This window comes from Lichenostomus cassidix, chromosome 2, assembly GCF_008360975.1.
Source record: "Lichenostomus cassidix isolate B80296 chromosome 2, HeHo_3.0, whole genome shotgun sequence".
Classification (NCBI taxonomy): Eukaryota; Metazoa; Chordata; class Aves; order Passeriformes; family Meliphagidae; genus Lichenostomus; species Lichenostomus cassidix.
Window position 1 is genome coordinate 108,167,611 of NC_139482.1, and position 23,745 is coordinate 108,191,355.

General features: G+C 36.4%; 3 protein-coding genes across 3 annotated transcripts in view; 2 read left to right on the top strand and 1 right to left on the bottom strand.

Annotated features, from left to right (window-relative positions):
• The first annotated feature begins 1,383 nt into the window (after positions 1-1,383).
• On the top strand, positions 1,384-8,536 carry LOC146441943 (transthyretin). The gene is made up of 4 exons (XM_085052742.1): positions 1,384-1,540; positions 2,318-2,457; positions 7,005-7,140; positions 8,250-8,536. Exons 1-4 carry the CDS (start codon positions 1,472-1,474, stop codon positions 8,355-8,357), a joined length of 453 nt encoding a protein of 150 aa, XP_084908868.1. The 5' UTR covers positions 1,384-1,471; the 3' UTR covers positions 8,358-8,536.
• Positions 8,537-10,459: 1,923 nt separating this feature from the next.
• LOC146441944 (transthyretin-like) lies at positions 10,460-17,185 on the top strand. Its single transcript, XM_085052744.1, has 4 exons — positions 10,460-10,618; positions 12,304-12,434; positions 15,026-15,161; positions 16,864-17,185. The coding sequence occupies exons 1-4, from the start codon at positions 10,550-10,552 to the stop codon at positions 16,969-16,971; spliced, it is 444 nt and encodes a 147-aa protein (XP_084908870.1). The 5' UTR covers positions 10,460-10,549; the 3' UTR covers positions 16,972-17,185.
• Positions 17,186-18,242: 1,057 nt separating this feature from the next.
• The window catches only part of B4GALT6 (beta-1,4-galactosyltransferase 6), a 30,647-nt gene continuing 25,144 nt past the window's right edge, over positions 18,243-23,745 (bottom strand). Inside the window, exons 8-9 of the mRNA XM_085052743.1 lie at positions 23,073-23,174; positions 18,243-21,806 (exon numbers count right to left, since the gene is read on the bottom strand). Coding sequence (XP_084908869.1) covers positions 21,659-21,806; positions 23,073-23,174 — 250 coding nt within the window. The 3' untranslated portion in view covers positions 18,243-21,658. The remainder of the gene's footprint in view (positions 21,807-23,072; positions 23,175-23,745) is intronic.

Genomic DNA, 23,745 nt, shown 5'->3' on the forward strand with positions numbered 1-23,745 from the left:
ACAACCCACAAGCACTAGATTGCAGCATGGTTTGTTACCGCTAGGCACCTTGCACTGACTTTGACGTGCAGGCAAAGTGTGTGTAGAATGTTATTCAGTATCAGCCTGCTTTGCTGTAAGGACAAAGGGCACTTTGATTCCAGTTCAGGAGATTACTGTGTTATAGGGTTTTTTTTTCTCAAAAATCAACTTTGCCTGAAGAGAAAAACTGCATAAAGCAGCCTGAAGGCATGAAAGTCTCTAGAGAATACCATCCATGATTTCTCTCTGAGATCTTCACCATAATCCCCTTCAAGTTAAAGGGAAAAATTGCTTTTTGTTAGAATACTGTGAAATCAGTAAAAAATGAGTGCCAGCTCCTGAGAAATGTGGAATCAGGGTTGTTTAGGACATGGGGGAAAGAAGCTGCTAAACAGGGCAGTTTCTTTGTCTTTTAACTAGCTCAGGGTACAGTATGGACTATTTTTATGTGATGCAGCTATACCATGCCATCTTCCCCAGCTGACTTATGTCAACTTAGGCTGGGGCTGAGTTCACCCCTGAAAAACCTATGAAATGCATATATATACATGCAGAAATGTACAAATGTAAATGTATCAATAACATTCCCAGCGTAAATAAGGGTTTGGCAACTAGAACCTTAGCCGAATGCTAACAAAACTACCAGGCTTTGCTGGCTGCCTTGGCTCCTTCTGGGGCACGTGGTGCAAGAGAAGACTCATCTCCCATTCCTGAGATCTATAGCTTCCTAGTGGGACAGATCTCTACAGGTCTCTTCCCAGTGACTTAAGAGGAGACCTGAATGTCTACCTGAATATTGGGCAAGATGAATCATAAGAAACTTCTGGTGAGTGGCAGATTGTGTCAGATCCCGTGTAAATTGTGTCTCAAAAATTGCTCCTTTCCAACAAGCAGGAATCTGCTTGGGAATCTGTCTTCCAGCATGGCTAATTAGCCCTGCTTGAACTAGACAATGAACAAACTGCATCACCCACATACTGAGTCTGCATCCATGTGTGGGATCTGATCCTCAGAAAATACTGAATGCACTGGGAAGAAACATGGGGCAGGCACAGAGAAAGCACTGGGGCATTACGGTACACAACCTGGGGACAAGGTAAGGATGTTCTTCTAGAACTGGCTGTATTTCTGGGCAAACAAAGGTCATTTGCCTTATTTTGTGGAGGGCTTTCTATGAGTGTAATCTCCCCAGGCAAGGGTCATGTTTGTGTCCGTTACTTATTTTCTTTGCTCTAGTGATCCTGCAGTCCTTCCTTTGACTTCAATGGCAGTGCTATTCATGGACTGACTCTAGGATTGGGCTATTTACTAAGCAAATAATCAGAATCAGCAGTTTTGGAGTCATATGGGCACCCAATAAGCAGCCTGTTTTGTTGTTGGATTGGCTATAAAATCCCAAATCCCCTCAGCTCCTGGCTGCTGGCAGCAAGGCTCCCTAACAGCAAGCAGAATGGCCTTTCAGTCTGTGCTCTTTGTTTTCTTAGCTGGACTGGTATTTTTCTCTGAAGCTGCGCCATTGGTGAGTCTCTTTGTATTCAAACTCAATCATTACAAGAATGACAATCTAGATTTTCTAGAAGACTAGCATCCTCCTCATCCATGAAATTCTATAACAATTAGGTTTTGCCAGAATGCTATTCCTGGGGTTTTTTACATAGCATCTTCAGAATTCTTAAAACTTTTCTCTTTTGCCATTTATTTTAAGGTATTATGGAAGGGTCAGGGGTCTGGGAGGTGTGACCCTCTTTTATGTTTGTTTCTCTCTGTTCATGACTCACATCCCCTGTCTTCAATAAGGAGGGAGCTTTGCCAAACAAGTGCTTCTCTAAAGCACTAAAAATATTTTTGAAGTATGACTAAAGATTCCTTATAACATAATGAAGCCTAGGAAAGGGATATTCTTTCAGCCTTAGGATGTCATAGGTATTTCTTGGCTGGTTTCCCTAGCTAACATATTTTGTCTGCAATTAGAATAATTTACTATTTTCTTATTTGTAATCTCATTATAAAGTTATAACAGGATAACATTTTCCTAGAGCCATATGCAACTCCAAATATTGATCAAACAATGTGTGTGTGTGTGTGTGTGTGTGTGTGTGTAATAAAGTTATCAGTATAGATCTCTAAGATACCCTACTTAAGAAATAGATGTTTGCAAACTGGCTTTGTATAGCATTTGGCAAAAATCTTACTTTTAAGTGAAGAGTAATTCTGCAATTAGGATCCATCTTTCCTTTGGAAGAAGGTTTTTGCAGGCTTGGCGAACAGTTCCTATACAACTTCTCCTTTCTCCAAGGTCTCCCATGGCTCTGTTGATTCCAAATGCCCTCTTATGGTGAAAGTGCTGGATGCAGTCAGAGGAAGTCCTGCATCTGATGTAACTGTTAAGGTTTTTAAACAGGCTGAAGATGGAAGCTGGCAGGACTTTGCTGTTGGGTAAGTTGTGTGGTCTTCTGGAGCCATTTTCAAGGTGCCTCAGGCAAACAACTGAGAAGTTAACAGAATGGAGCTCTGATCAACACAGCAGTATGTTTTCTACCACATGTGCCTTATTAACAGTGTTAACAGCACATGAATTCTGGTCTAAAATCCATTAGATTTAAGTGAAACTTAATAGCACTGAAATGCCAATTGCAAAAATATGTTCAGATGCTCATCTCATTTTTGTAAGGGACTAGCCTTAATACTTAATTTTTCCTCCCAGCTTCAGTATTATCTTTCCTTTCTATAGATAGAAAAAGAAAAAAAAATAAAAGCCTCTTTCCCAGCATTTTGTAAATAATCCAGACTAACCTATCTTCACATGCAATGGATATACAGCTTTATTTGCAGCAGTCACAAAGAAAATCCTCTCCCTAAGCTTTGTCTGCATACATACAAATAATAAATCCATTATTCATCTTTTGCTGTGTAACAAATATGCTGGTTGGAAGAAACTCCATGACCAGAAAGTTTTAGAGAGTCCTATTGTAACACAACACATGAGCAAAATCTCAGCATTTGTTTGTGGCCATTTCTATAGCTCTGAATGTCTTTTTCTAGAATGACAGCTCAATACATACAAAGCATCTTTAGGACATCACAGAGTGTCCGACAATAATACCTTCTGTCTGTGAGAAGTGTATGAATAACAGAAGAATACAGCTTACTAAAATTCAAATAGCTGAGGTATTCAGACATTTAACTTTCATTGCAACAACTTGTTGAATCAGATTTTTAAATAACTCAGGAGAAACCTCCAGTAGCATCAGAATGAATATTCAAGCACTGAATAATAAGCACAAGAATAGACAGGAGTCAACAGTACATTTAACTATCTTTTACTAGGATTTTTTTATAGCATGATTTACATAAAAGCTGCAGGGGAAAAAAAAAAAAGAAAACCCCAGAGGAGAAGACTATAAGGAGAGATACCTTTCTCTCCATCTGAATGGTTTCTTCTTATGTAAGAAAACACAAAAATTACTTTTCCCCATTGAAAACTGGCAAGAAAATCTACAAGACTGAAAGAGAAAAAAACAACTCCACTCCCAAATGCTGAGTGTTAAGAACAAATGACTCTTAGAATGGATTTATATACTTTAATTAACAGAGAAACTCCATAAAAAAGACACATTTTTCAAGGAAAGCAGAGACAAAGACAACATCTTATCCCTAGTGAGTATTTCTTGCATTATTAGGAAACTAAATTATTTCAAATGTTTCATCAAGTGCTCTTTAACATCTAATACAAAAACAATATGCAGAGGAATAAGATAAATGTAACATTATTGTTAAATGCCCTCACTTTTGGGGCATAACAGTGTTTTCTTTTTTAGTTTGAAATGCTGCTCTCAACAAGCCCAAGGAGACTAATCCCAGAGCTCTTAGGCAACTTTTGTTGACACTTTAGGTTTGTACACCCAAGCAAATCAAATCACTTCCTCTTAAATACAAATTGAGAAGATTAACCCTAGGCAAGTGAGATCCATTTTGCTGGGGGGTGGCAGTGAAAGAAAATTAAATCACATTTTTTATTGCAGGTAGAGATTTTGACCTTTTCCTTGATGTGCATCTTAACCAAGGCTGCTTGCAGTGATGCCATTTGCTTTGGCTGATGACACTTGTTTGAAATGGGTTTTCATATGCAATTACAATTTTATTCTTTTGTGGAAGCCAGAATTTCCCTGTGTTAAAACAGCTGAAAATATGAATGCAGTCCAGGAATCCAATATGTAAATACTCCTGTCAGGTGAATAATATTTTGAAGTTACAGTCCCTAGCAGATACATATGGGAAAATTACATTTTATACAAGTATCTATTGTAGTTAATTTTTACCTTTTTATTTGCTTGTTTGTACTTTACTCACACACTTGATGGAATTAAGCAAATGCTCCTAGCAACTGTTGAATTTGAGTAATGGCATTTAAGGGGTAGGGGGGGAGTTAGCATAGCAAGAGCTGCCTTTATTAAGAGGCTTTTTTCAAAATTACTCTAGCTGAAAATATGTAAAAGAGATAACTTGATCTGAGACACATACTGAGGAAGGGTTTAGGGCACAGAGACCTGGGAAGCATGTGATTTGGATTCCATATGAGCTCCTTCCATAACTAGCTTTGACCTTCTCATTCCTCATGAGATTTTGGAAATCTAGGTCTTATGTATTTCAAGAGTTACAGTCACCAAACATAATTTTCATGTGATTTAGGTTACAAATCATGAAAAAAAGACTCCTGTGTATTTAAAGTGATTCCACAACTCCTTTTTTTTGTTTTTAACCTCCAAAATAATAGTTCATGTTCCTGAGATATTTCATCAGCAGTCTGCAGCTGAGAGCACAGTTTATCTCCATGCAGTATGTGTCCTAAGAGTTCATAACCATCATTATACAGATAGTGTAGATTTAACCTGGCCACAATATACAGGTATGGTCCAGATAGCCAAAAAGAGGATGAGGATTGCCATCTAGGCTGGCACCATAGTAGTTTAACTGGAAAAGCACAGCTTTTTTAACTTAACTGGAAAAGCACAGCTTTTTAAACTTGACTGTCCATCTTACAGCAGATGCTGGCAGTCCACATCCTATTAAGAATGAGGAACCATGTTACATTTACTCCCCCATCCAGACAGAAATACAAGTGTTGTTCATAAGCAATCACAGCACTTTGCTAGCAGTGATGAATGCTGAGCATCCTCTGCCTTGTGCTAATCCCCTCCAGGCTCTGAATCACACACTGTCCTGTTGGCTGTCAGTGCAGCAGTAATGCTGAAGGGTTTCCTTGTGAGACCACTTGCATTGAATAGCTGCTACTTAATAATGAAAATAAAGAGAGTGCCATTAACTTCTGGTACCAGGCATGCCTTTTCAAGTGAGCTCTTGTTTCCAGTTTCCCAGCTCTTCTGGACTGTTAATATCTGCCACTCTGGGGCAGCACCCGTTAAGGAAAGCACCATTCCAGCTGCAGCCGTGCTGTCCTCAAACTAAAACTAATTTGTTTGCCTGAACAAAGATTTTGAGGCAGACACCATTCTTCCTTTTAACTGGTTTGTGTCTAGACTATCCAGCTAGTAAGCAGAAGTATGTGGATTGCTAACTTCTCTTCTGCAGGATCTCAGTAATTCTGTTTCACTGCTAAAAGGACACTCACAAATTAATTCTTTCTCCTTTTATTAAAGCAATATAGATTAAACCAGGAATTACTTATTAAACTAAAAGAAAACAGATGCATACACTTTACAAATTGACCGTGATACTTGTTTCAAATAGGACTTGGATTCTCTGCAGGTTTTATCTGCCCGGGATTTTCAATCCTGTTACCTCTTAATTTAAGCGAAAGCTCTGTCTTTCAATCATTTATTTACCACCATTAACCTAAGGTAACAAAGAAGGTGAAGGAGGAGAAAGAGACTGGGAAAGAAAAGCCCAACAGCACAACTGATTCTGTCTCAGAGAAGCAGCATGTCAGTGCTTTCCCTCCTTCTCCTTCTCCTCGAGCTTGTTTCCTGCCTAGGCAGTTACTCCTTGCAGTAAGACAGGAAAGTTCCACTAGTTCTTCTGGTCAAGGGTTTCTTCATTTTTCCTTCAACTACTGTGTGTGGTTATGAAGTGCTATAAATATCAAATAAATATTTTCAGCAGAAAAAGACCCAAACAAACAAACCAAAACAAAACAAAACAAACCAAAAAAACCCCAAGAAAAAAAACCCAAAAAGGTTAAAAAATCAGATAGTAAATAAAAGGAGGAAAAGAAGATAAATGGGGTTTAGGAGCTAAGTATGTATATATTTGAACAGCTGTCATAAAAAGCTTGAAAAGCTTCCTTTTCAAACAAATAGGGTGCAATGATGGCTACACTTCCTCCTTGCTGCTGGAGTTTCTTCATCCACAACTTTTTTGTTATGAGCTGAGCCCATAATCTCTGAGCTGGGAATTCCTATTGCCCATTTGTATGGTACCCAGTAGAAGAGGTCCCTCTTCTCTTTGACTAAGGTGCTGTAATTCAAATTATTAAAATCTTGTGATGCTAAATTGCTATTCCAAGCCCTTACCACTCAGGGTCACATAAAGTCACATCAGTGTATGGGAATAAACCCCAGAGCCTCAGTGCTAATAACTAGAGAGCAAAATAATTTTCTAATAAAATTTCTCTCCTTAGTTTTATTTTGAGACTTGGCATCCTGCCTGTCATCATGACAATCCTCCTCCTAAGAGAGTAATCTTTGGTTCCAGAGGGCATTTGGTACAAGTTAAACATGATATTAAAAGAGGGACCTTAAACCAGCCAGCTGTGATTTGTGATGTATGTGGGTGAGCTGGTAACAAGGACAGACTCTGCAATATGGAAACATACACTACATAGAGAGAAGGAATTATTTCAGATTATTAGAAACTGCTCAATGTAGAATTTGGTCCCTCTGCTATTTATTATTCCACACTGACTCTTTCTGTTTAGCATCTAAATGACAGTATCAAATATTTACATGGATATTTAATTGTTGCAGGAAAACCACAGAGTATGGGGAGATTCATGAGCTCACGACAGAAGAACAGTTTGTAGAAGGAAAATACATGGTGAAGTTTGAAACCAGCGCTTACTGGAAGGCGCTTGGACTTTCTGCGTTCCATGAATACGCTGATGTAAGTTCTTGCAAATACCCTTAATAACCTGCATACACTGCCTGTGTTGTGGCATCAGCTGGAAAGAGCAAACACAGAACAAACAAACAAATACTGAAGGAGCAGCATCACTCAGTGAAGTGGTTCACAAAAGATTGAGCAAATAGAGGCAGCAAATAGCCAGCTAAGCCAAAAGAAGGAGCCAACTTCCCTGCAAATGCTGACACAGCTCTTCCAAAGTGTAGCTGTGCCCATTCACGCATTCATACCAGTAGGGAATCTTGTTCAAAAACAGCTACATTATTCAAAATTAGACAGTTTTTATAAAAACAAACAAGAAAAAAATGTACCAAGAAAAAGGGGCTGCTTTTACTGTTGCTGAAGGAATGGAGAGATTTGTAAACCCTAATTTTATAGGAAGTAAGCGATGCTTGATTCAGAGGTATTTCCCCCATATTAGTCACATGAAAATCCCTGAATTCTAATATGACATGTAGTTACAGGAAAAAACCAATTCTTTCTGGTATGTCTTTTTTTAAAATAATATTCAGGACTAAAATACGCAATAATTTTTTTTTTTAAAAAGGAGGTATAAAAATGTAAATAACCATAATGGAAAAGTTGATTATTTCATTGATCCTTAAATTTCATAATCAGGCCAGCAATATGATCATGTCCTATCTCTCTCTTTGCTTTCCATCCTAAACTGATTTACTGTGTGCTCTATCTACTACATTTACTTTGCACATCCAAAAATCTTTTATTTAAATTCCCTGAGTGGAATTTCACCCCATCTTTCTTATTGGTCATTTGAGATACCTCCCTCTTACCCTCCCATTGCACAGCACAAAGCAGTTTGCCTGGCTCAGGTGTGAGTATCTCCATCCAGCTTCAACCCACCTGAGCTCCACCCCACCACTCTTTGTGGACTTTGGTCCAAATTTCACTAATATCTGAGTCCCTGGCAGGTATCACAAAGTAACAGGAAGCGTTACCCTTCAGAAGTGCAAAAGCATTGAACAGAACCAGCAAAGTACTCTGCAGATGAAGTGGGATGTGCTTCTCAGTTGTTAACAAGGAAGTTTTGAATGGGTGTTGCTCATCATGACCACAAGTTTTCTCTTTTCCAGGTGGTGTTCACTGCTAATGATTCTGGTCACCGCCACTACACCATTGCCGCCCTCCTCAGCCCTTTCTCCTACTCAACCACTGCTGTTGTCACTGATCCCCAGGAATAAACGTGTGCTGTCTTTTCACAGACACTTTCCTCCACTAGAACTATCATAGGCTTTTAGGAGGAAGGTTTTTCCTACTGCTAATGCATAACTTTTTGCTACATTAGTTGTTGTTTTTTTTTCCCATTTTGTAACCTGGCAAACTTCAGACAAGTCAATAAAATATAACTTCTTTAAAACAATTGTGATTCCATTGGTTTAATTTTATTAAATTTTATTGTTTTCTAAAGTATTATGGTTTGCATTGAAGTGCAAAGGACATCTGAAAAACACATATGGGATGGCACTTGATTTAGTTTTGTTGTCTTCCTCCACTACCTTAAAGAAGTCTCACTAAATACATTGGCTTAAAATAGGAAATTCATATGGTTGTGTTACCTTAAGAAAATTTACCAAATAGACTCAAAATAAGAAAGTCATCTGTGCTGCTCCAAGTTTACACACAGAAAAGATGGTCCCACCATCAACCAGGTGACAGGGTGAAGAGGTGAAATTCTGAATACCTAGCAGCAGAAAAAACAATGCAGGAACTGTTGAAATATGTATATCCAGAGAGCTGAAAGAGTTAAAATGTGTTTTTACTTAAAACTTCAGGTAAGCCTCAAAACTTTGATGTTTAAAGAGGAAAGTTGGCTGCTCAATTACTCTAGGAAGTACTGAAGTAACTTCAATTAGCAATTTTAACATCTTTGATATTAAAGTAATTGTTTGACATAACACAACTGACTATCCTATTTCGGTGCATTCCAGTTAAATCTCTAATAGGTCAAATCTCTAGCCATCATTAAAAAGAAGTCCTAAAATAGAAGCATCATCTTAATAGTCTCTTCATATTTTTAGAAATAGGAAAAGGTAAACTGTAGAGTAACTGTGACTCAAATAAAGTTGCTGATAAACTTACTAAAGACTTTTGAGGGCTTTAGCAGTGATTTCTGTAAACACATGGCCTATTGCATTTAAAATATCCTGAAGGAGAGGAATTGGTTTTTAACTGGATTACATAAATTACAGAGAAAGAAACTGAAATCATGCCAGTCAGAAACCTTCAGTGCTCATTTGCCACTGACCTTGGAGTTTATACCCAGGGCCTGCTGGGATGACAGCATAGCAAGTGAATTCACGAGTTACAAAAGCTTGCCTTTGATGTTTCACTATTTGGTAAATTTTCCACAGATTTCTAGATGCTACCACAGTTACACAACTCTTGAAAGCAGTCCAAATAGTTTCAAAATAGCACCCGTCATAAAGTATGGAGATTTCATGGGATTCTGAAGTTCCTGGAGCTTGAAAACCAGTGGGTTTCATTTGCAGTGTGTTATGCTAAGCCCTCAAAAGAGGACATAAATATGCTCATAGAGATATACTCCTCAAAAAGCCAAACCAAACAAAAAAACTACTCTGCTTGTAGTCATTCATCTGATGAGAGGATAAACCTAGTAAAAGAGCGTATGGACAAGACAAAGTTTAATTTCAAGAAGCAACATTTCCCCAGAATGAACCAGATACTTCTGGAAGGAGTTGACTTGCAGTTGTATGGGGAAAGTCCTGAACTCCTACTGAATTTAAGTCACAAGTGATAAAACTTAAATAGTATTTAACTGTGCATCAGAAGTGAGTGTGTAAGTATCTTGATGTCATGCTGAAAACAAAAAGTAGTATGTTATTCTTCCTAGGGAATACATAAGATAACTAGATACCCCAGAGATTATCCACCTACATTTTATTAGAGGTGGAAAGGAGAGCAACACAGAGAGAAAGTTCTTAATATATAAGCATGGGTGACTCAATTAAACCAAGGCATAACCACAGAGAATTTCTCACTGAAATTGCTGAGTTGACATTACATTTGTATTTCTCTCAATTATATGTGGTCAATACAGCACTATTCCTCAATAAAAAGAGAAAAATAAAACAGAATAGATATTGTTTCCAAGAAGATTGACCAATGTAGCTGAACTAGGCAATGTTCACAATATTTGCACAGACAAGGATAGAAAAGACTTATTTTCAGACAAGGTTCATGTTTGTATGGGTTACTTATTTTCTCATTGTTTACTAAGTAAATAGTATGAATCTGCGTGTTGAAAGTCACAGGGGGTTTCTGATAAGCAGCTTCATTTCAGAGGCCTTGATATAAAAATCACAGATCCCAGCAGTTTCTGCTTGATGACACAGGCTTCCTACTGATAGGCAAAATGGCTTTTCAGTCTGTATTTCTGGTTTTCTTAGCTGGCCTGGCATTTTGCTCTGAAGCTGCACCACCGGTAAGTGTCTCAGGACTGAAGTCCTTCTGATGATTTAGTCTCAAAAATTTTATTATTTTTAATTAGTGTAAGCAAAAAGAATATAATATTCTATTCTGTTTTGATTATTTTGATTTTACAGTATGTATTGACTGTAGTTCTCTGCTGCTGCTTTTTTCTGGTCCTTCTTTCTCCTTCTCTAGTGATTAGTGAGAGGACTTTGTGGGTAGATAAGTAGCACTCATCATTAGACACAGAAACTACATGAAAAACAACATGAGACAAGAAAGGAAAAACTATCATATTCACTAGACAAAAAAAAACTTTGAGCCTTCAAAACATAATGAACAATCTGTGTCATGAGGAATTTTGTTTCCTGATGCAAAATCCATGCTGGAGAAAGGCCTTCTCTAGACTTCTGCCTTACTGCTCTACCCACTACAGCTCAATCCCATATAAGCAAAGAACAGAGCCAAAGTCAGGATCCTTCTTCCAGAGGGCTCATTAATCCCAGGAAAGCAAGCTGAACATTTAGATGCTTCAGTCTGAAATTCTCCTACAGGGTTTTGCTTCTCTCTCCTCAACTACTAATTTTTCCTCTGAATTCTAATCTCTGGGAAAATAATACCTGACTAAGCTTGTCAAGGAATTAGACTTTCACTGATCTCCCAGGGTGTAAAAGCCAGGAACACCAGTGGTGTCAGTGCAGCCCTTCTTGCCAAGGCCTCACAAAACCAGCAGTGAGGAGCCCCTGCATTCCAGAAAGGGAGCATGATGAATCTGGGCATACAGGTAGCATAGAGACATGCTGATACATTAGTTTGATATCAAACAGGGCTCATGGTCCATGGACCATCCCAGAATGTAGGAGGGAATAAAAGAGAGGGCTCTTAATTTTTAACCATCTACATCACAATTCATGTTACAATGATTAAATGGATATCAGTGACTGATTTGAGATCATCCCTGATTAGCACCTTCTACAAAGCTCTGTTTTCTCACTCTTCATCTGCAGAATTAGATAAGGTCAAAGCCCTGATTCAGCTCTGTTTTGGAACAGGTAAAACATCAGGCCATAATCACTACTTGTGATGAATATGTTGGAGTGAAACTATAGCCATCCTGTATTTGAAGGAAGGTTTTCCTCTCCTATCCTTGTGTAGCTGCCAGGGCTGACAAATCTGATTCAACATGCTGTTAGGAGCGAATCTGTATGTAGTTCTCATCGTTTACAGCAGAATTAAGATAACTCTATGGCAACAAGGTATCAGAGGCTCTCAAATCCAGAAAGCTGTGCTCAAATTGCCAGTCCAAAATACAGAGGAAGAGTTGTCAGATTCTTAAATATTCCTGTTACCTCTGAGGATGTAATTATTTTCTGTTGAGGCTACAATTTAGTTACAACTTCATGCTGGAGATGATGTGTAGCTAAGCCATGCCAAAGAAGGAATAGAAATGTGGTCTCACAGGTGCAGTGCCTCCCTGGTGTACCTGGCTACATGCCCAACAGCTCCTGAAATCTTCCTGCCTGGCTCCAGAATATCTAGCCCCCAGAAAGCTTCAGATTATGTTTCTGCAGTGCATAGCAATCTTCTTTTGGAAAATATGGTCTCTACTGTAGATCTAAAGAATATATTCCTTACTGCTTTATGATGCACCACCACTTACCCTTCTTGCAACATAAAAATTCTCTCTTCCTATTGAAGGAGCCTCTTGACGCCAAGAGCCCTCTTTTCATAAAAGTTGTGGATTCAGTCCGAGGAAGTCCAGCTCAAAATGTTCCAGTGAAGTTATATAGAGAAGAATCAGATGGAGTTTGGCTACTGTTAAATTCAAAGTAAGTCACACTAAAATAATGAGTGAAAGATGGGAAAGGCAATGGGAAGAGGCCAAATAGTTGCAAGACCAGTTCCACATTCTTTAACGTGAGATGTCTTTTTTGCTCAGAGGAAAAATAACATACAATTGAATTAACTTGTTGCTACTGTCTTTTAAATGTACTACAGTTTCAACTACCAAAATGGTTTTATAATGCTTTATAATTCCCATGAACACAAGAAAGTATTTTAAGATATCCTTTAATTCAGCCATTGCTTCTCTTCAATTTCATTGCAAAGGTCTCTATTATTTTTTACTACCCAGCAATGAACTGCTGCACTTTTACCAGAAGAATCAGACAGACTCTTAGATTTTGAAACTCTGGTTGAGAATCCTGCCTTTGTTGGCTATTTTCCATCTTTCTAAATGGATTTTCATTTCTTATAACACTACAGATGTAAAAAGAAACTGGTTTATAAATAAATCATACATATAAAAAATCATACCTATAATAAATCATATTTGATACACTTCTTTACTTCAAGATAAAGGACTTACTCAAAAGGAGAAAATCTGGGGACAAAGCTTTCTCACCTCCTCCCCCACAGAGAAGCAATTACACCTCAAATAATAAAAATAATCTCCAGATATTTAGATATTTCCATGTCTTTTAAAAAATATAATTGTAGAATTTCAAAGGTAGATTATTTTTAATTGCCCTCTATTTTATTAAACATTACCACTTTAAAGAAATAAAAAGCAATTTTTTACTTATAGTCTGGAATGAAATTGGAAAAATTCTTAGGGGATACACAGAATGAGCATTCCTTATTCAACAAACAATATGCCACTTCCAGCCTTAGCTCCTCATGATAGCAGAAAAGTCTCACCTGAGACCTCACCTGTTAACAGGTATGTTAACGGTATATTCCACCTAAAAAAAAAAAAAAAGTGAGAGGGGCTCCTAAGGGCTAAAGCTGGCATAGGCCATGAACTTCAATGGTGGAATTCCAGACTCAGATGCATTTCTAGAAATTCCAACAGAAACTGTACATACAGCTCTTTGATTGTATTGAGCAGTGGGCTGGCAGGAGCAACACTGCTCTCTTACGTGTCCTTGAAAAATACAGCAATGAAGGGCACACATGATTGTACAATGTGGGGAAAACAATCTATTCATGTTGTCCTACTTAAATTGCCTCACGCCCTCAAGTGAGAAGACAATTTCACACATATTCTGTTGCTGGAAATATGTGAAATTTTCCGGTAAGAGTGTTCAGTTTACTTATCTTCATTTCTGAGCTTAGAGATTCTATATAGAGATATTTGTCTAAACAGCTGGATGTTGACCGAAGCCTTAAAAACACATTTAACTTTTGAAACAATAAGAAAAGTAACCTCAAAATAAGGTAAGCAAAAGTCATGCTAATACTAAATCAACCTCTCCATCCTTGATAATTTGTAAATAATTGAATGTTAGCAAGAGATCTTGGAATAAATGTTCTCAAAGATGTGTTTGGTAGTATCTGAGAAAGCTTATTAAAGACCAGTAATCTAGCAAAGATCAATCTATGACAAAGAAAAATAGAGACAATTGAATGGATAAAAAACTTCTGATAACTTCTGACTACAGAGCATCTTGTAAAACGTAAATGGTGTTCTATCATTTTATTTTATAAGCCATATGAAAAAACAAATCTTCTGTAATGCACTGGACAATGAAATTATTTTTTTCTGAATGTAATTTGAATAAAATATGTGCAGAAAAAAATTGCCAGCTAGAACACAAAACAGTGGTTTTTGGCTACCAAAATCAGACACTGGGAGCTCTGTTATTTGTGGATAACCTACCTAATAAAAACTGTGTTATAAAACTTATTTCACAGAAAGAGGTTTCAAAAAAGAGACATGTTTGAGACAGCATTCAATATTGCTTCTGGTGCCCTAAATGAGTTGGTGTTCAAAGATGTATGGTTTCAAGCCAGTATCAGGGCTTTAGATAATGCTGATAGCATCTTCAAATCAAACAAAACCATCTGTTTGCTGAGGTCAATACAAGCCACAAGGAGCTCCATAGGCCTACATTGTTAGCTGACCCATGGTAATTTCAAATAGCAGATCTCAAATTTCTAATAGCCAACTGTAAAAAATGTTTAGACTGATAAAACAACTCAATGCATTTAAATAAGAAAGAAAACTGTGGAAAAATCAGGACAGTTGACCCTACTTAGTTGCACAGTAAGTGCATCATAGAGCTTCCACATTGCTTACAGCAGTGGTGAAGTTTTCCCTCTGAGTGGGTTCATTTAATTAACTCCAAGACTCTGCCAAGAGTCTCTGAACAATAATGTCAGTTTTTGGCTCACCCCCAAACCATGCAGAGTTAGTGAGATGGCAGGCAGCCAACTGCTGTGGTCACTGTGGAAGTAGCAAATGCCAAGATAAGCTCTGAAGCATCCATAATACAGATGGACGTAAGCCATTCCAGATCAATAGAACTATTCATCATATTACTTAAGCCAAACACCACTCAAGTTCAATTGCTAAAAACTGCATCTTTCTCAGGCTTTTAACCAAGCTATAAAAATATGTTCTTCTACCATTACACAGACAAACCAATGAAAAAGGAGGCATCCCAGAGCTTACAACTAAAGAACAATTTGGAACAGGGTCTTACAAGCTTGAGTTAGATACAGCCTCTTATTGGAAGAGTTTGGGCTTGAATCCCTTCCACCATCATGCTGATGTGAGTATTCATTTCTTCCTGAATTTCAGCTAGAATAAAGATACTAATATATGTAGGCTTCAGTTACTAACTGTGTATGTTGAACTTTATTATTGCTTTTAAATGTTTCCACATTAAATCCACATTCTCAAAGCTTGATAGCAGCACAGTCATGACAGAACCTATTTACTACCTACCCCGTAAGTCTCAACAGTCCTAGATGTGTTAGTTATGAAGAGTTTTCCCTACTTCTACCTCTACTTAAGTCCATGATGGTTTCTGTGATTATTCCAAGTGTTTGAGGGACAAGTGGAGTACTCAGAGAAGTCTCCTGGGAAAAGCATTTATCTGCCTTTTAAACCAGTATTTGTATGGCTACAGACAAAGCTCATAATTTAGACTTTTAAGGACAATGGAAGTATGTACTTTGTTATGGATGCTTGGATCCTCAGTTTACAACAGAAAAAAAGGTACAACATGCCTCTTTAATTTGCATGGGACAAATAAACTGGTCAGAGGAAGGTGTTCCAAACCAGCTCCCAAGTGAGGCCTGCTGCAGGATTTGGGACTTCCTGGGGACTGTCTCCTTCCCCATCACACCATCAGCACTTTCCTATGACCTTTCAGTAGTAGCAGTTCTATATTAGTTATTTGTTGGACTATGACAGAGCTGCTCAGCTGTTCCTTATCTCCTTGGAGAAAAGGTGGCAAACACCTGGATTAAATTTTCTTTCTGCCTTCCTGAAACAAATGAAAGATGACATTCTTATACTAGACAACAGTGAAGGTTAATGCTGGATAGCCTTGCCTACTGTGAGAACCGAAATAAATAAAAGGAAGATGAAAGATTTACAGCATGCAAGTAAATTGATTGTATAGCAAGATAATGTTTGACTGGAAATTAATTTAATCTACAGTACAAGAGCCTTCATTCTTAAAAATAAGCCGCAGTAGAGAACACATTTTGCTCAGTTCACTGGTTGTTTCATATGCATCTTTTTTATTACTGTTGAGAGCAGCACAAGCTGTGCATCATAGAATGTTATTGAACTGTCTATTTTAAAAGCTGACACCTCTCATCTCATAACACAATAATGTACTATGTGGAGTGAGAAATCAAAGGACAGGATGTGCTGATCAGGGAGATGTTAATAGGGCTGTGGTAAATCATTCACATGTAAGGTTATTATCACTCTGTGGCCAAATAACCAATGCAGTCCTTCTCTACTAGATTTTGTAGAACTAAAGAAACTCACTGTTTTATACTATGGCCTAATGATAGTTAGTGTAGCACTGTTTAATTCTGTTTCTTGGAGTACAGAATGTGATAAGAGCAACAAAAACATTCCAACACTTGAAAGAATGAGCTTGTTTTCATTTTTTTTAATAAAGACAATCAGTGGGGTTCATAGTAGACCTTCATAAGGAAGGAATAAGGAAATAAGAAAAAAAGTCTTGTTGCCATTTATGAGTACCAACAAGGAAATGCAAATTTGGATAATAAATAAATTGTATAAAATCTTAAATAATGTGATATTTATACTTCTAACAAGGGATTTTTACCCAGCAGGAAAGCTGTGTGTTACAGGCAGTCACAGTTAAGAGTGAGAATATTTCTGAAGTTTCATGTGAATTTACATAAAAGGAGCACAATAGCTCCATGTAGGCTTTTATGTAGAGATCACTCCTTGTTTGTTTCATATTTGTTTTTTTCTTTTTCCAGGTGGTGTTCACAGCTAATGATGCTGGTTTTCGGCATTACAAAATTGTTGTGGTCATTAGTCCCTTCTCTTACTCAACTACAGCAGTAGTTAGTGAGCCAGTGGAATAGAAGCTGACATTAAGCATGAAAATTCAGATGTGTAAACTAAAATTTCCAGAAATGATAAGAACTTAGTATCTGACTGTATCAACAGCTTTAGATTTCATAGTAAATCACTAACAACAAGTTTTTTATTCACTTTGTTAACTTTAGGAAGGAAGTGTATTGAATTTGTTTTCAAATACTCTTCTGAATAAAAGTATTCTGCATTTCTGTATTTTCAGTATTGCCTTTCTGAGTAAAAGTTTGGGGTTTGAAAAAACCACATTAATCCTAGGAAAAAATGTATTAAAATTCCATTACAGGGACTCTGAGAATAAACCAGTCTTTCATGAAGTTGATAAACTACATTTCTTCTTGCAGAGGAAGTGAACAAAACACATCTATAAAAGGTGTCTCATGAAAAGCAAGCACACAGAAAATACAATCCACCACTACCACCTCCTATGCTTTATTAATCAAGTCCAAAACAGATGAAGCCACATGGTATTACTTACTCAGGGCCCCACATAATTATCAGATAAACTCACCTCTCACTTCTGATTTTGGACACATAGAATTGAAAGCAGGTAAAGGTGACAGCACAGTAGAACAGCATTTAAGGATGCTAAGCAGGCTAACATACTTAAAATGCCTTCTTTCCTGCTTTCCAATACATCATAACTGCTCACACTTCCAAGGACAGATCAGATGCCTGTGTTTTAGAGAAGTGTATCACTCAAACATACCTGAAGAAGCTTATTTAGGTATGTTCAGAAAATTTTCAGAAAATTCTGCAAATAAATTTGTCCCCAGTGGAAGTACTCCCCAGAATTACTTGCATACCTCTAACCATCAGACACTTTCGTAATAGCTGTAAAATGCAAATAAAAATAAGGATAACTGATGAATCCTGAGAAAATCAGTTTCCTATTTAATGCCAGGAGAAATATCCTTCTATTCCCATTCTATTCCCATTCTAGTAATCTCTATATAGGGAAGAACCATTAGCAGATCAAACAGAACAGCAACCCTGTCTTAGAAAAGTGTGCAAAAAGGTTGAGTCACTTAGCCAAATTAAACCAAAAGCTGAAAACCTATAAATACAAAGAAAGGGAAAACACCCTGCTAGCCTAAGGCTTGATCCCATCAAAGCCTAACCTGATGCATTTGGACAGGTGTGTCCCTTCCTTTTGCTGTTACTTTGGGGTACTGAGCATGAGAAAAAGGAACATTTTGTCTAGAAACAAAACACAAAGATGGTATCTTTCCCACAGAATCTCAGAATAAACAAACCAACACAATCTTTAGAACATTATATTTCATAAAAGACAATGATAAAAAAGTACAAACATTTTCATGAACAACAAAAAAACCCAAAACTATGATAGTACACAAGAAATTCCCAGCATTTGTTTCAGTGCATTTTTCATTATGCCTATCTTACATACTTCTACAATTAAAATAATCTTAAGTACACTTCCACTTGCTGATATGCAATGGATCCTTTAAATTTTTTAAACAGCTGGCTCATTAGTAACCCACAACAAGTCATCAGTAAACATAACAATAGAACAATAGAGTGGCAAGATCCAAGAAAAAGGACATTTTGCACTTGCTTTTTCAATACACTTCCTATTTGCAAAATGGACTTTATATTTTATATTCTCCTACTTAAATTTGAAATATAGAAAATGGGCTTAAGAGTATTTTAGCATATTAACCAGATTCCACTCTTAATATTTCTGTAATGTTTTTACTTGCTAATTTGCAAGACGTTCAGAATCTTGTAAAATACTCCCTTCTTCTCCCTTCATGTTCACTCCTTGAAGAGATGTCCTTTATTTGCCTTGTCAGCAATGCAAAGCCATTGTGATTGGCTTCTCTCTACATTTTACAAGAACCATGAAAATATCAAAAGGAATATGCACAACTCTTAGTTCTGCATCATATTTATTTTGTTTGAAGGCACTGTCTACGTTAAAATTCACTACAGAAGAGTACTGAGTTCAAGCAGGTAGTATACAAACACTATTTTGATGTAACTTAAGATGGCAACTTTTAAAACTTCCCAACAAAGTGATAAAAGTTATTTAGAGAAGAGTGTTGCCCAATAATTCATAATTTAACATCCATCATTTTGGGGCATCAAAATGTAAACTTTGTAAGAACTCAGCTATATGTCACAGTCCATTCACGTACTGGTTTAAATCACATTTTTCTAGGACCATACATGATCAATCACTTAAAGCTGTAAAGTTGTATTAGTTCAGCCACAGCATATGTGTAATATAGTATGCATATATGTAAGTATATATACATATATATGCATTAGATTTTTTTAAATTGCACATAAATTTCACAGAATGCCTAAGAAATGGGCACAAAAGCATGCTTCAGAAAACAGTACAGACCTACGATACCAAGGGATGTTTAGTAATCGTACCTGTGAAATTGTAGGTGAATTTGTACTGAAAGTCAGAAATCACTTCAAAATTACATGAGGAATTTAAAAATTTATTCAACTGTTCTTAAAGAATTGTATTAGTTATGAAATAAGACTAATTTTATTTTGAAGATATAATGTTCATACGGTGTATTGTCTGCCATTTCTCCATATGCTTCAGAATGTTCTATACACTCAGTTATAGAAAAATCTATCAGAAGGTGACCAAACTTAAGCATGCTTTTGAAGGATGTTTTCTTCATTTCATGCTTTTAGTTATTTTCATTGTATTACATCATTCCTAAAGCATATTAGACTAACTAGTAGATTTTAAGGTAATTCCAGTATGGTGTAAAATATCCCTTAAAATTGTTCTCAACTACTTAAAAAATAATATCTCTACTAAATATTTCGGATGCCTACAGCTAAGCTCATACCTTTACTGAGGGATGGCTAAGGGCAAAATTTGCTGCTGGGATGTCAAAGAAATAAAACGTGTTTATGGCAAACGAACTTAAAATACACAAAGCACCACACCATTTGTGGCAGCAATTCAGGAAACCAACATACAGTAATGACTTAAAGTTAGGATTCTTTGTCAACACTCTTACAGAACACTCTATGGATAAACAATCCTTATTATATATTCTGCTTTCCATTCTTTATGGGAGCAGAAATCAGTCTTTGGTTCCTAAAGAGTTGAGTAACTGTGACAAACAGAACAGTTTAGTATATCTTGGTCAATATCTTTGCATTAACATAGAAAATAAATGACCTGGTCCTTTTCCTTAGTATTAACAAGCAATGTAAAAAAATATTAGGAAAGATAATAATGCTTAGCAGTGGGATACTTTTAGGTAGGATAACATTACAAGCAAAGAGAAAATAAGAAGATAAGAGGCTAGTTACTCATACATTTAACACCACAAAAATAGAGAAATAGACAGGACCAATCCTTAGCGGGTCTGTGCAACCTCAATCTCATTGACAGTCATCGACTTGAGGATCCTCAGTGCATCATAGAAGCACTCAGCACTCTACCAGAACAGGCCCTTAAATAGCTATATTGAATAATATATTTTGAGTGGAATTTTAAAAAGCACTTGGGATTGGCCTGCTTTCTGTTCCACTTATGTCATCACCATCCTCATCAGCAGAACAGTGTGACCAACACCGTGCTTCTGAAAATCCCACACTGCAAGCATTAGAACTATTAGAACTATGTTTAATTATTCTCTTAAAAATCTAACTTTAATATTCTTCCAATGAAGACACATTTTTGGCTCTTCTGATTTTGGAGGAATAAAAGTGCTGTTTACTAGGATTTAAAAAAAAAAAAAAGAACAATACCAAAATACTGTACGCACCCAGACACATTGTTTTAAGCATTAAAATCCCTGACATTGACAATAGTGGCACACTTGGAAACAGTTAAGAGTTCCTGTAGATCATAATATGCAACAACCTCAAGATTTTCTGTAATACACATGCAATATGCATATAAATACGATTCAGATGGCAGGCAGGGTATCATACAATTTTGCTGGCAATAAATAAAATTAAAGCTTTCCTTCTAGCAGTTTCATATAAGAAATTGATTTTTCTATATAGATATGCAAGAGGCCTAGAGCTCAAAACTAGTATAACAGTTTACAGTCATAGCTGGCCAACAATTAATATTTCCTTCATTTCACATAAGGTATAACCTTTTTATAAGCTTACTTACATTTTACACTTGTTCTTTCATGCTAATAAAAACATTCCTATAGAGTTCAAATGAGAACACACTCAAATACATACTGAAGCATAAAATATTGAACAATTGAAAAGCAATGTACACACATTAATTTACATCACATATTTACAAAACACATCTTAAAAAGAAACAAAAGCATTCATTTAAATAGGAGGAGGGGCCAGTTAAGTATAAAAAAATCCTGGAAGAGGTCTCTGTCCTTACTTCCAGAGAAGCTACAGGTCTATTTTCTGCAGTTTATTTAGTTGAGTAGTTAAGATAGAGAGTGTGAAGAATGAAGGCTTGAACAGTAGTCTCATGCTGTAAACATCTGAGTTGTAGCTGCTGGCTTTTCTTTCAGAACAAAATGCTTGGTACATACAATCACTTCTCATCCCAAATAAGCATCATCAATTGGTCAAAAAACTCTAATTCTAAGCTGCTGTTTCTTGGTTTGGTTTTGTTTTACAGTGTTTATCAGTAGCTTCCAGTGTTAAAAGTTTACTCTGGTAGGATATCTTGCCATTCCACTTCCATCAATAGTCTCTAACAGGAGCAAGTTCTGGTATGAGATTAACAGTTATATTTTTATACAATCTACTGACAAGTATTTTAGGAGTGTATACTAAATTGTTCAACCCATCAATATACTGACGTTCTCTGGAATACCTCAGAAGTTTGTATCTGCAGAAGGAGTTGGAAGAAGAAAAATTAGAAGATTTGCAAGAAACAAAATTCAATTGATGTTAGACATGATACTGTGACAGTCATTTCATTTTGAAATATACCTTAAATTCTTAATACCTTAATACTTTTCAGACCTTTGAAATTACCAAATTACCTACCTAAGCTTTAAAAGCAAGCTTTTAAAAATTTTTAATACAGTCAGATTTTATGGTTACATATACAAGTTAACATTAAGCCTAAATAACAAAAGAGGCATTCAATATGTAAACTTTTTATGGTCCCAAATTAAATAATTTTTTTTAAGATTATTCAATTTCTTCAAGTTCTTTTGCTCTAAAACTCAACTAAGAAGCTCAGGGAAGATCTAGGAATCTTCACTGTTCATAATTATGGATTTAAATGTCTGAATTGACTTTCATTTTACTCTTGCGACTCCTTCATTTGCAAACATCTAAATTTAAGGTGATTAAAACAAAACAGTTCTCCTCCCCCAGATTACCCATATATATATATATTCTAGTTTCATATAAAAGATTTACTCATCTCTACTGCACATGTCTATTTAAAGTTATGAATAATAGAGAAAAAGGATATTCCCAGAGAAGGATGTTGATCCATTGATAACAGAATTGAGTAGCATTTCTAGTTACCTGAAAACATATATCATTAACCCTTTATTTTGAGTTTCACCTTCTAAATTTTATGTGCAGCTCATCTGCTGCATTCTGGTTTCTATTCCATTCCAGGGAAGCCAGAACCTACTGGGCAGTTTAAGTGTTTTATATCTTTGTAACAAAAGAAAGGAATCCCAAAAGAAAAGGTTTGTGTCAATGCATGCAGGAAATGAGAAGAACTGTATCTCTGAAAAGAGTGAAATATGGGGAAGAAACCAATCCTTGAGGAGTCTTAAAGTCTGTTTTCATGCAGGAGTCACTTGCCCTAGCTGTTCTCCTTCCTTTTGCAAAATATCCAAAATAGCCAACTAAAGGAGTCCTGCCAGCACTAATGCTCAAACTATTATGGAACAACAACATTCTGGATCAAAGATTATGATGATAATATCTTCTGACACACAAACTCAGTCTCTCTTACAGTTAAATAAAAATATCTGAACAGCAAACATATGTTTAAGAAAATATAAATTTTAGTACCAAAAAGGAAGTAACACCTGTAAGGACTGACTGCTTATTCACATGTATGGATGCAAGAAAAAAAATTTACATCTTTAGCTGTAGTATTTGCACTTTTCTCTGTTTTGCTTACCGTCCTAAAAACTGGACTTCACCTCTGTGATGATGTGGAATGGATTTATACTTTCCTAAATCTCCTTCTGGTCTTGTTACATTGTATCCAGCATAGTGAACCCTGCCATATAATACATAAACATTTGTAAAAACATCTTCTTACAATGCTTCATAGAAGTTAAAGCAAAAGTGAAAAATGCACATCAAATATTTTAAAGCTATGTGTTTATGTTCACTGACATTCTCTTCCTAAAAAAATCCCAACATCCCAGACCCAACAACTAAAACAGCTGACAAATGGCAAAATAATAATTTAATATTTAATATTTCCTGCTTGTTCCAACATAAAAACATGAAAATAGCAAGAAAGAAGTACAAAAACAAACTCTTCCTTTAAAAGATATGTCTTTATACATAAAATTCATGCAAACACTTCCAACAGCTCAGCTAGAACATTTCACACTTATTCACTGTGAGCAGTTAGTAATGCCACGAGCATTGCTGTCCATTGTCCAGTCTGAGACGACCAATAAATTCACAAATTAAACTCTCTGTCAAGCACTGCTCCTAAGATATGAAACTCATGCTTACTCTGCATGTCTGTGGGATGGTATTCCACAATGCTAGCAGCAAGAATGATGCAATATGTTCAGTATGATCACCTGTTGTTTTATCTGCTCTTTGTTATAAGA